General features: G+C 36.0%; 1 protein-coding gene across 12 annotated transcripts in view; it reads left to right on the top strand.

The window, feature by feature from the left end:
- The window catches only part of MYO9A (myosin IXA), a 342,794-nt gene that overhangs the window by 234,481 nt on the left and 94,576 nt on the right, over positions 1-13,737 (top strand). For 11 of the 12 annotated variants that reach the window (XM_072627891.1, XM_072627917.1, XM_072627911.1 and 8 more), the window contains 2 exons: positions 2,352-2,471; positions 13,455-13,530. In XM_072627891.1, the coding sequence (XP_072483992.1) occupies positions 2,352-2,471; positions 13,455-13,530 (196 nt within the window). The remainder of the gene's footprint in view (positions 1-2,351; positions 2,472-13,454; positions 13,531-13,737) is intronic. The other variant, XM_072627921.1, reaches the window with a different exon arrangement.

The raw sequence follows: 13,737 nt of genomic DNA, 5'->3' as shown, positions 1-13,737 counted from the left end.
GGCCTCTAGGAAAGGTCACTTAAACTATCAGAGCTGTTGGCAACGTGGTAAGACAGTGAGCTGCAGAAGCAGTGTGATTTTCATGGGTAGTAGGAACTTCCTCACCCAGAAGTTCCCTATACCAATAAAACCACATGTCCAGTCTCTATGCTGAACTTATCTAATAAGTAAATTGTGTTCTTTATCCAAGGATGTTGGTGCTATCTACACTAAAGCCCTGAACTTTATTTACAAAATAGGAGCAAATAATGTTGAAGGGTTTTTTAATATCAAGTCATCATTCCCATAAGTAACTAAAAATAGAACGGTAAATATTAAGGGAACACAAGAAAAGCGAATAAAGTAAGGCATACTTGCTAAATTACCTTATATGACAAACAACACTACTGCAGTTTATCAGAGAGTATATAGAAAATAATAATGGTACCAGGCAATATAATAAATAAATCTTTTTGTCTCTAATCATAAAAGTAAATATAAGCCATGAAATTTTGTTTCATCACTTCAGTACACTGAGTTTACATATATAGATGTATATATGTATATACACATAAAATATATATATTTTAGCATTCCTAATGGCTTATTTAAAAAATAGTTTTATAAATGTAAGCTGATATGTGCAATGTGTCAACTGTTTATCAAGCTAAAGAAATTATTACCACATACATTTTGTTAGAACAACTAAAAGAGCTTAACTAACATGTATTGGTGATACTCTGCTTGACTGCAGACAGTGTATTGGTAAGGTTAGAACCCATTAAGTGTTTCCTTCCAATCTATTTCCCTGGAAATGTGCTGCACTACTCTCTAGCCATCAAATCAATGCAATGTGCTATGGTATATACCCTTTTAAATGAGACCTCTTAATTAATTTTCAACATTTGCTACCATTTTCTCAAATGAGATAAGAAGAGAAGGTATTTAGTGGAATGGAGCTGCTTTAAATTCTTGTGCCTTGTATTTGGCCATTTCTAAGTTTTTTCTTCTGCCATAAGTGTGATGGTGTTATTCAGCTTCTTTGTTCTTCCCTTCCTAGAACATATTTTTTCCTTAACCAGAATGCTAATCCTGAATCTCTGGGTGTGTAAACTATTCTGATATATTTGGAAAACTAGCTTCTTGAAGTTACTAAAAGGCCATTAAGTTTGTAGCTTAATCATTTTAACTTGATCACTCTTCCAGTGAGGAACCCCTTGTACTTTCTTCATTCCCTATTAGTGTTTGAATTAAGTACTGGAAGAAACTAAAGCATATAATGTTCTTAAAATTGACTTTTCATTGTATTTACATTCATTGTAATGTATTTACATTCATTGGAATTTGGTTGTTAAAAAAGAAAGGTCTACTTAGTGTAATCTTTTATTATGTCAGATTCCAAGAGGTTCTCTCTTAGAAATGCCCCCTAATATCCTTCTTAGTTCTGCTCACGTCTCAGAATTAAATTCTTCTTAATATTTGTGAAGTGTGCCTAGCATGTAGTAGGCACATAATACATGTCTGTTGAATCCCATTGCCTAGAATTTCCTCTTTTTATTATCTTCTTTCTTATTAGCTTGAATAACATGCTTCTTGAATGGTTCAAATTCGGATTTGGTGAATCAAACTATAATCTAATGCCTAGTCGATATTAATGGTATCTCTTCTCCAGCCAAATGCTATCTCACTTTATTTTCTACCCGGCTTTTGATAGAGGTGGTATAAATTAACAACTTTAATAGCTTAGGCTTTGTACCTGTATATCTATATTTATGTATATCTATGTCAGATACAGCAGTTATACATGCTTTTCTTTTTCCATTCTGTGTTTCTTTACTATCCTAGGGGCAATTGTACTTTACTTATTGTGTGATTTATCATAAATGTATATTAACTATGGGATCTATGGCCAAGCCATTTAACTTTTTGGTAAATTCTGTTATGTTTCTCTTTGGGTTCTAGTAAGCATTTCTTACAGTGCTGCCAACCATGTGCTTATTCACATAAAGTGGTTAATAAAAGCAGGGGATATTTTTCATTCTGTTTTTCCAGTTCTGTTTTTTGTAACTCAGAATGATACATAGTGATACAAATTAACTTTGGAGTTATATTGTTGTTAATTATATCATTTAAAAAGGAAGGCAGTACCTGTTACATTGAGGTAACCAAAAAGGAGCTCTGATCCCTATCAACGTATTTGTGTAATTTCTGCGAACAATTAGAAATACTATTATTTATTCACACAATTTCTCCAACAAATGGTCTATCTGTGTACTCCCCAAATGGTTGGCAGCATTGGTCTTAACTCTTTCTTGGTGTGGGCTTGTATAATGTTTCTTTCTTCTTTCCATTTTTTTCTTTTGCTTCCTAAGGGAATGATGATGCAGTACCATGTGCGGTTTTGAAAAGTGTGGATAGTTTTAGCTTTCTCCATCACCCAGTCCATCAGAGGAGCTTAGAGATTCTTCAGAGATGCAAGGAGGAGAAGTACAGTAAGGCTCCCAATTCCAGTTTCCTCTCTGATATCTTGCAAACATCAAGAAATGGAAACCAGGAGCATTCTGCACAAAGATAGGACAGAGGGTTCTGCAGATAGGTTTCCTCACCCCCACCCCAATATTTTTTATTAACTGTTTCAAAACACTAGCATAAAGAGACTTGTGCTCTTCCTTTTGGAACTGCCAGCATGGATGTGGAACAGATTTTTCAAATCCCCATTCTTTATGTTTTACTTCCTTCTATTTGCCTCTAATCTATATCATATTCATTATATTTTACGTTAATCCCTGAATGGCTGTAATGTATAAAATCAATCTGTACTCCTGTGTTGTTTTTGTTTTTTACTAAAAATAAGAAATGAAAATTCTTTATATTCTTTTATCTGAGCTGTTTTACTCCTAAATTATCAAGTTAAACTATTTAAAAGTAGCAGCATTGCTACTTTGCATTTTTATGACAAATACAATTACAATTGGATCTAATTAGAAACCTACTGAAATTAATTACATGTTGTTTCAAGGAAAAATACCAGAATTACTTCAGTTCTTTCAGTTAAACATCAGGTGCTTTTTTATTTGCAAACTGGGTGTGGAGAAATGCCCCTGGTGTCCATTTCCCTTTCTTTCCTTTGTTATTTGATAAACTCATTTTGAATGAAAATCAGATTCTTTTGCCTATTCTATCATCTGTAATTACTGAACTCCTACTACCCTGAAAATAAAAGGTCTGTACCAATCATTGCCTGTGTTCCCACCCTCTGTTTGTACTTTCTACATTGTAGAGAAATTATGCTGTTATCTGTCTAATTTTCTGAATATTTTTTAAGTAATTAGAGCACAAATAGAGAACCTGTGGCCTGAGGCCACATGTGGCCTTTCACTGAATGATTGGGTTCAGGTCACATGTTGCCACAGGTTCCCCACTCCTGAATTAGTGCATTAATTTCTTAATTATGAAATTCAGTGTTTTAAATACTATAAACTTCCCATGAAAGAATTTTGTAATTTCAGTATCTTAGTAGAGTTGAGTAGGACAGGGAATCTCTTCAGAAACTTTGTAAAAATGTTTCTATTTATTTTATGTAAGCCTGTTGTATCAAGGTAAACATCTTGATAAAATATAATCATAGTATATGAAGTCAGATAAATGATGTGAAATTCTCTTATAAATGTGCCTATTAAAAGTCTGCATGGCATATTTTTAAATGAATGTCACAGGTTTTATTTTCTCTGTTAACTCTCAAGGTAAGTATTTAATTTTCATTAAATAATCTCATACATAATTCCTCGGCATTAGCTATATTTCTGTTAATAAACTGTATCTGCGATTTTTAGGCATTTCAGTTGGCATCTATTCTTCATGCCAAATTTTCCAATTCATGTTCATAAATCAAATTTTAATATCCTTTGTAGCTTCATTTTAAAGTCTCCAACTCTGTTATTTTTGTCATTTAGACAAACATTCACTAGAATAAGATTTTCAGCTGATTGTCTGCTTTATGATATGGGGACTCAGGGTCCCAACTGCCCTGATCAGCTAGATCTCATTAAGTAGACAGTAGGACCTACCTAGAAGGTACATGTGCAGCACTTAGAGGGAGGAGGAAGGGGAACATTTGTGCATCTGTGTGTATATTGTATGTATGTATATGCACCTACATCTCACCCTCTACCCCTCCATACAAAGCATTTCAAAGACATATAAAACTGATTTGAAACTTTATTATTTTATATAATTCATTTCCCTTCTGGCCTCTAAATAAATAATCTCAGATTGTCTGTACATTTATACTTTGAATTTTGCTTAAAAATAAAACCAGAAGCATAGGGCAGTTTTCAGACAGTGATGTGAGTGTTTGATATGTACATTGTGTACGATTAGAGTATTATTTGTTCCTATCTAGAAATGCTTCTTCAAATAATTTCTGTGAAGTTAATGAAATTACTAGCATCGTTCATTCCATATAATTGGAAATTTTGTAAAGGGAGTGGGAAGTTGCATTCCTAAAACCTAGAAATGTAGAATCTATTCTTTTTTACAAGTAAGCATAATCAGAAATTCATATATATTAGGTAACAAAATAGTTCATTTGTACATCTGTCATATATGTTTTTTACCGTGTCTAAGTCTACATAACATATTCTAGGGTGTTGGAAAAAATCTCAGTTATGCGTATGGGGCCAATTAGTAACCTTAAAAATAATGGATAGTGACAGATCTATCAAAAGACTAAAGAACAAATATTAGTTAATCGAGGGAGGTAGGAGAAGGGACAGAAAAAATGGATTCTGAAAATTACACATTCTAAGTAAGCTTGCTATCAATTCCTGGCAAATGTTAGAGTGGATAATTAAACAGATGACATGAGAATAGTTCGAAAAGAAAGAACTCATCACTTAGGACATGAAATGGACTGACTTAAAACAGATCATGACAAAATAACTTCATTTCCTTTGTCATAGAGATAATGAGTTGACACAGCCAAATTGCATAGTATATAGAGAAGTGGATTTAGAGTCAAGAAGACTGGGTTTCAGTTCCTGCCTCAGTGTGACCCTGGCCAAGTCACTTTACCTCCCCATCCCTCAGTTTCCTCATTTCTAAAATAAGGGATTTGTTATTGACTAACCTAAAAATCCTAATTGAGATTTTTTTCAGTACCCTGAAATATATGATGTCTAGACCTAGAGAATTGACATTATTTAAAATGAAGATGTACTCTTATGATCATCTTCCTTATATTTGGCTTTAGCTGCCTTTTATTAATGTTTATTCTACTCTTTCCAGTTTGAAGAATTTTCTCTTTAGTAGGAAGCCGCAGAGGTGATGAATGGATCTACCTTTGCACTGTGCCTTTGATAGAATTTCGAACATGCAACCAAAAAGGCTTGTTATAGTAATAACACCTGAACATTAGATTAAAGGGATGGGAAATGGGGTTCATACGTGGCAGCTTTGCTGGTCTTATTCAGTTGTGTCCAACTCCCATGACCCCATTTAAGGTTTTCTCGGAAAAGATACTGGAGTGGTTTGCCATTCTCCAGCTTATTTTACAGATGAGAACCCTGAGGCAAACAGGGTTAAATGACTTGCCCTGGGTCATGCAACTAGTAAGTGTCTGAAGCTAGATTTGAACTCAGAAAGATGAATCTTCCTGACTCTATGCTATCCATTGCACCACCTAACTGCCCTATACAGGGCAGCAAGGAGTTCAGAGTCACTGGAAATAAGAGTTTAGGAGTATGCTATCCATTGAACAGTGAATACAGGCAGATTATTAGTGGCCAGAGTGGGGAGGCAGGTGATTAAACTGTTCAAGGCCCTTCATTTAGGACCTGGGTGGGGCAGGCAGTAACGTATTCACTGAAGATTTAGGAAGTCACCCTCATAGCAGGTAGGTTAAAATATTGCTTGGAGTAGTCAATACAGGAGGCAGAAAGTAGAAGTTGAAACTAGATAGGCCTGGGCATGCATTGGCTTTCAGAACATTGGAGAATGTTCCAGATGGGCCTTCATTAAAGACAAAGGAGATGGCTTAGTTAGGGACTGATGAAGAGGCTCATGTAATAGTAATAGAATTAGATGCTGAACAAAATTTTCTGCATAAGTATTCTTTGTTTTTTCTTCCTCTCTGAACATAAATATATCTGTTTCTTCTGAAAGAAGTCAAAAGTATTTAGGTAAAGGTACTGAGTTGGTCCAAACAAAAGATTGAGAATCAGCTTTCATTTTGTTACCTAGTGAGATTCAAAGTTCATTCTGTATTAAGAAATATAAATTCTGGTTGGTCCCAGTCCTGCCACTTTAGTGGAAAAAAGGCTGGAATTGAAGGAAGAAAGGAAAGGACTGGCTCTAAAGGAGGAGGGATTAAGGAAGACTTGAGAAAGACCCGAGAAGAAAGAAGGTGGACTTGAGGAAAAAATAGTTGATCTTTTTTTTTAAAGGACCTTACAATTGATAAGGTAGGTTGGTCCAGGGACTGCCTCAGAGGTGAGAAAGGTTAGACCTCTAATCAGTAGTAAGATGAGACTGTGGCCTGCCCTGAATCAGTTTTGACACTGAAACAAACAAGCTGAAATATCCTTCCAGCTGATCTCATGACAAGAGGCAGAGTCTAATAGTTTCCTATCAGATGACCCACATTCTAGATTCCTCTTGTGATTTTGATGTCTCAGGGTCTGACCAGACTATTATCACCTCTCTCTTACCTAAAAGTGGTGAAGTAGTGTTTCTATCTCTTCTTGGGGTAGTATAGAGAGAGAATGAAGATAAGCTAGAGAATCCCTTGTTGGACGGTCTACCTCCCTCTTTGATGGTTGCTTCAATTTCATTCAGAAAAGGATTGAGGAGTTCTTGAAGGATAATGACTCACTAAGTGAAGAGTCTTTTCTTAGAGGATTATGAAAAAGATGCAGGTGATCACCTTAAGAATTGGAGGAGCAGTGGTCATTCTTCATTTGACTCTCCTTGAGATAAAATTTACAGTGCATATAGAGACTTGCAGCTGGGACCCCTAGTGTCTTCATACAACCTCAACTAAATACACCAGGGAATTATGGATCCACTTCTACCAAAATAACCAGAAAAGAATCTATTGAAAATTCCTGGGTCATAAAGTCTGTGGTACTGTTAGGTCTTCATCAACAAAACTGGTCAGACAAGGCTGCTAAGAAGAAGGAAGGGCATGAAAGAAGATTAGGCAAAATCATGCTACCTCTTCAGACCAGAGCAGTAAGGCTTAGCTATTTTCATGAGCTGAGCTAGAATAGAAGCAAATTTATCTCAAGAGTATCATTGTGCAATAAAGAATCCTGTAGGATCTAAACAAAGGTACCTTATGTAAATTATATGCCTCATTAGAGTAGATTGACAGTATGGAATACAAAACTTCATCAGGCCTCATCATGAGAAACAAATCTCCACAGAAGCCTAAATTGATGGAATGTAACTCACTGGGTGGACAGGAATCTCCTTACCTATTGTAGATTCCAAGACCTTGCCCATCAATTCTAGCACACTTCAGTTGTCTTATCCCCCTAGCTTTAAGGGAACTGCCCCAAGGCATTCCCCTCAGTGCTCAGACCAATTTTTTTCCTTCTTTACCTTTGCTTTGTAGATTTTTGAATTTTATTTTAAGGAGACTTTTTTTTTTAAGAGACTTTGTTATCTTTTGGAAGTACTCAATTGAAAATACGCCTCTCTGTTTTGTATGAGATGCTTTTTATTTACTTTAGCTGTAGTAAGTTGTACTGTGTGAGATTAAATACCTGTTATACCCAAGGCAGTTGTCCTAAGAGCCAGTATCTGGCCAGAGCACCCAGTGACCTCCTGCAAAGAGGAAAAAAATCTATTTCTGTGGTGTAGAAAAGATTTAAAAGGACTTCTCTTTATTGAAGGCAGTAGTAACATGGAAGCTAGTGTTTGTTACCTCTAATTACTCTGCAGTTAAGAAACCGTCAGCTTGCAAGTTTTGAACTCAGAGTACCTCTCCATACTTTGTAAATTAGTAAATTCAGGGTATTTTAACTGAATAAAGTAGTGCAAAAGTACTATTGAAAGGACATAACTAAGTGAATTTCTTAAGTTCTTTCCGCTTTTTGTGCTGTCCAAATGTCATTCTCTTAGAGTTTTTTACTTTTCACTAAACCATTTCATTTTACAAAAAACAATAATAAAAATAGCACAAATTAACATCAATAAGATAAGGTAGATGGCAATGGAAGGTGGGTGTGATTGTCTGGTGTGTTAGGTTAGAAGTGCTAAAGAAGCTATTAAGATGTTAAATGGAATAATGAGAACAGAAGAACAACTTTTTCAAATCATTCATTGACAGTGAGCCAGAACTGTTTAATGGTGAGAGAAGACTGACTAGTGGAGTATGCGTTGGCACCAAAGTCAAAAGGACCACAAGTCAGATGACGCCTCAAATGCTTACTGCTTGTGTGATCTTCAGCAAGTCATTTAATCTCCCTAAGCCTCAGTTTCCTCATCTGACAGTGTGACTGTATGACCTGAGGTCTTTTCTTCTTTAGAGCTGTGATCTTATAGTTGGGGAAATCTCACTTTCAGCAGTAGGGAGAGCCATGTTGTCATGCTTGGTGAAAGACGGGAACCAACCCTCTGACTTCTCAAATTTTCACCAACTGTTAATTCTGCTGCATCTGGTAAAATGCAGGGATTCCTGCTATCTTTTGATAAATCATAGTGAGCTTACAAAACTGAACACCACAGGATTTACTAACAACACAGTGTTGCTCAAAAAATAATTCAATGGAAAAAAAGCAAAGAAAATTCAATGAGACTTCAGCATATAGACTCTAGATATCTTTGCTCAATAACAGACATGCCAAACTATCTAAAATGACTGTTATATAAGGAAAATAGAATCCTTAGAAATAATTGTAGATATATAAAGCTCACAATTACTTCCATAAAGATTTTGATGGATGATACTCTATGCCTTTCTAAGCCCATCAGGACCTGCCTTAACGTGAGAATAATGAATTTATCAAGTCCCAGCAAAGAAAAAGGGGGTAGGTGCAGGAAAATAAACAGACTTCTGATTAGTCCTGCAGTCATTTCAAGAGAAGCCGTCTATCTGTTTGTATGTGGTGCACATGGGAGGGAGAGAAACACCAAAGCACCTGCCTGAAACCACATAAACTGATTTCAATCAAACTACATGACATTCTTGCTAGACAAGCTGATTTATCATCATTTCCCTTCCTCCCATAGAGTTCCTCCCATAGAGTTCCTTCCATGATCTGTGCCTTGTGGGAAAGAGATTAAGCTTATTCTTTTTCTCCATAAAGCAAAACTCAGAGCAGAGCCATAAAGTTAAACTTGATGTCAGGAAAAACTTGCTAACAGAGATATCCAACACTGGGATGATTTGCCTCAAGACACAGAGGCTTCCCCAATATTAAAGGTCTTCAAGCTGAAGCTTGAGTGATAGCTTATTAGGCATAATATAGAGAGAATTCCTTTTCAGATGTGAAATGGACTAGATGCTACTGAGATCTCTTCCAAGTAAAATTCTATAATTCTTATGATTCACTGGGCTACAAATAACACTGCTAAAAGGAACTGGAAATGCATTTCTTAGGGCTACAAAACGTTATAAAAAAAACTTGGGAGACTAGGTAGCGGTGTCATGATAGTTGCCTGTCACTAGTGGTGATATCTGACATGTATACAGGTGAACAGATGCAAATGTTATATAAATTATTTTCGACAGGTAGAGAGTTACTAACAACTATAGGGATTAGGAAGGGTCTCATGTAGAAGGGCACACAGCTTCCTCTCATCCTTAATGGTGTTGGGTTCTCAAAAGCTGAATGCTCAACCCTCTTCTCTTTTTTTCTATATATTCTGTCCCTCAGAGCTATAGTCTATTCTTTTGGCTTCAAATATAACCAGAAAGGAAATGACTCCCATTTCTACATTTTCATCTCCAACACATTTCTGGGTTTTAAGCTTCCTGTAGACATCTCTCTTTGGATTTACTACTATCATTGTCTGAAACCAAATTCCTTATGCCTACCCATCCATCTAAAAACCAAACTCTGAGCTCAGCCTCTTCATTTCTATAACCAAAACTCTCAATAATACCATTTTTCTGGTATCCTAGTGGATCCTTTCCAACCTTCATTTCCCAATTCCCACCAAGCCTTTGGACAGCCACCCTTAGCTTGATGCTGAACTCCACCTCCAACCCCCATCCCCCATCCGTATCTTTACCTTAGGAAACCCACAGCCCCTGAGTTCCTTGAGAATAGGAGCTGTCTCAGTTTTCTAGTATCCTTAACAGTTAACACACTTAATGAATGCTTTTCTGTTCTGTTCCTCTCTATCTTTGGAAGTGCTTTTAAAAATAATTTCTGTTTTTCATTTCTAGTAGGAACTATTCTTTGCTAAGAGCTTCTAATTTCAAGATACCTCTGATTTGTCCTTACTCTGTATTTTTACTGCTACAGTCTTTGACCAGTCACTCCTAGGCTACTACTGTGGCTTTCTAGCTGGTCTCCTTGCTTATAGTATCCTCTCCAACAATTCATCTTGTGTATTGGTTTCATTTAATCATCTTTAGATTACACTTTACTTGTGGCATGCATTTTATAGGATAAAATCTAAATTCCTCACCCTGACTTTCAAGGATCTCTTTTAATCATGCCCCATTCCACATATCCCAACTGGTCTTTTCACTGCCTTAACACATGCCATGCTTTCTTTATGCTGTTTCCCCAGTATATCCATCTGGAATATTTTCCCCATTATCTATCAAAATATCAGTTTTTAAGGCTTGCTTTTTCTTTTGAATCTTTGCAGACTCCTTTAATTTATAATAGTCTTACCTATTTCTAAAAATTCAACAACGTAGCATCTACAAAATTTATCACTTGAATAAGTATTGTCTTATATTACTTTCTGACCATCTTGTGGTGGATCTCCCCTAGCTAAGAGACCAGAACCATGTTATATCATTTTTGTATATCCCATATAGCATCTAAAAGAAGGCCAAGACACAAACTAGGCCCCAGTAAATGTTGAGGAGTTGAATGATTTTATCTTCAGTAGCAAAGCAGAAAAAAAAAGTCAGGACAGCTTATCCTGTCCTGAGGTGATGTGTTTAATTCATTAAAACCAAAACACCTTGGAAGAAATTTTAAACAACTCCAGTAAGTTTTCACTACAGAATTTAGCAACAAGATATATTTATTGGCCTCTTTTTGCACAGTTCTGTTGGAGGTGTTTTTAGTATGCAGATTTTCAAATAACTTGACTTCAACATTTCCCTGCCATTCTAAGCATTATATTCTGGTCTTTTTAGATATTTGCAAACAGTCAAACATTTACCAAAAAAAAGGAACTGTTTATGGTAATTTGGAATTGTGGCCTCCTTTGTTCTGGTTTCAAGGAACTTTTCAAGGTTAATAGGAAAGTTTAAAAATCTAGATTTTCCCAAGTTATTTACCCTATTCTTATTTGCTGTTTAAAATCTGGCTATGCCAAAATATAGCAAAAACTAGGGAGTCTGGATTATCAAAATGCTGGACAACAGAGAGTTGCTGTGGTATACATAGTTGCCTTGCTATTCACAAATGACATTGAGACATGGCAGAATCAGCTATTCCAAAGAAAGATAAAACTGTTTCATATTGCACATATTATATTCATTGATGAACATTCTGACATCTGACCATACCCTGCACATCCCAGTGATTCTCATCATCTCAACCCCAATTCTCATTTCCTGTTTTCCACCAAATTTATTATCTTATCTTTTCCTCTTAACCCTCCCCCCTTGCCTATCTTCTTTATTACTACAAAGTGCAACATTATCCTTCCAGTCCATGCCATCCTGGACTCTTCATGATCTCTCTCCCCAGTATCCAAGCTGTTGACAAGGCCTGCCTATTTCACTGTTGAAACATTTCCTGATCGTTCTACCTACTCTTCTCTGACGCTGCCACCATTCTGGTCTAAGCCCTCATCACCTCATACTAGGGCTATTATAATAGCCTACTGGTGTGTCTTACCTGCCTTAGGTCACTCTCCCTCTCTGAAGTGTGCCCAATTCATCTTCCATTCAGCTACAAAAATGGTTTTCCTAAATTACAGGTCCAACGATCTTACCCCCTTTTTTGAACTCCATTGATTACTTAAATGCCCCAGGATCAAATACAGAATCTCTGCTTGGTATTCAAGGTCCTTCATAACCTTGCCCGCTTCTACTTTTTCAGTTTTCTCATTCCTTGTTCCCTACCACTTATTCATAAATCCATTGACAATGGCCTCCTAGTGATTCCATGAACAAGACACTCCATCCCTCTGCTCCAGGCATTTTCTCTGACTGTCCCTCATGCCTGGAATGCCCTCCCTCCTTATTTAAATACCAGTTAAATTCCCGTCTTCTATAGGAAGCTTATCCCAACTTTTCCTAATTTGAGTGCCTTCACTCTGTAGATAATTTCCTATTTGTCCTGTATATAAGCTTGTTTGTACATATGTAATTGTTGTCTCCTCTATTAGGTTGTAAACTCCTTGAAGGCAGGGACTATCTTTTGCCTCTTTTTGTATCCCCAGTGTTTATCACAGGACATGGCACATAATAAGCACTTGTGTTTATTGACTGACTTTACTGTACTACATTCTTTGAAAATTAAATATATGGAAATATATAGCAACAATCAACATGACTAATCAGAATAGTGTTTCTCAGTCATGCTAAACAAATTGACAAAATTAAGCTGTCCTTAGTTATTAATATATTTTTGAACACTGGAAGGAAAGAAAAGAGCTACACATGCACCATTATATGTCTTTTTAGGAAGGAAGGAAAGGATGAAAAGTAAAACAGTGAAAAAAAATTTTTTATTATATAATAGCCTTATATGTTTTTTTCTGAATGCTATAAAAATTGGCACCTAGCTTTTTTGTATATTCATTCCTCTTTGTCTTGTGATTTGAAGGAAGTCATGGCTTTCAAAATCATAATAAGTCTTTAAAACAAGACATGAAAAAGAAATACAAGTAAAGGTAATATGGTATGAAAAGAACTGTAAACTACATTAAGAAAATTGGCTCTCAGTTTCATCTCATAGTTCCCTTCCACATATAAAAGTGAATGAGTCGTCCATTTTCAGTTCATTGATAAAATGTTGCCAAAGAAATTTCCTGACTAGATCTTTTGAAAATGGAAAATAGACTTGTGTGCCTTGAAGCTTTCTGTCCAATATTCTGTTTGACCCAGTACTATTAAGACATAGAATAGATGGAATTATTTGCTGTTAATTTCCCTTGGCATATTTAGCATCCCAAAATGGTCATTAATCTTTAGGACACTATTTTTGCATTTCTGGCTTGCATGACAGAACGTTTTTGTTTACTGACTAGCAGTTAACAGAGTTGTTTTATACATCGGAGATTTTTTTCACATCAGTAACATTTTGAAAATTTCTATGTATATTTCCTAGGTATAACTAGGAAAAGCCCCAGAACACCTCTTTCTGATCTCCAAGGCGTGAACACTCTGAATGAGAAAAGCCAACGGTAAGGATTTTTTGTTCCTTTAGAAAACACAGAAATGATCATAGGTGTAGAGAGCAACTAAGTGACACTATGGATAAAGTCCAGGGCCTGAAGTCAGGAAGATGAGTCTTCCTGAGTTCAGATCTGGCTTGAAGACACTTAACTCACAGTGTGACCCTGAACAAGTCACTTAACCCTGTTTGACTCAATTTCTTCCTCTATAAAGTG

Source organism: Notamacropus eugenii, chromosome 1 (genome assembly GCF_028372415.1).
Source record: "Notamacropus eugenii isolate mMacEug1 chromosome 1, mMacEug1.pri_v2, whole genome shotgun sequence".
NCBI classification, from domain to species: domain Eukaryota; kingdom Metazoa; phylum Chordata; class Mammalia; order Diprotodontia; family Macropodidae; genus Notamacropus; species Notamacropus eugenii.
This window is presented reverse-complemented; position numbering and strand designations above follow the sequence as displayed.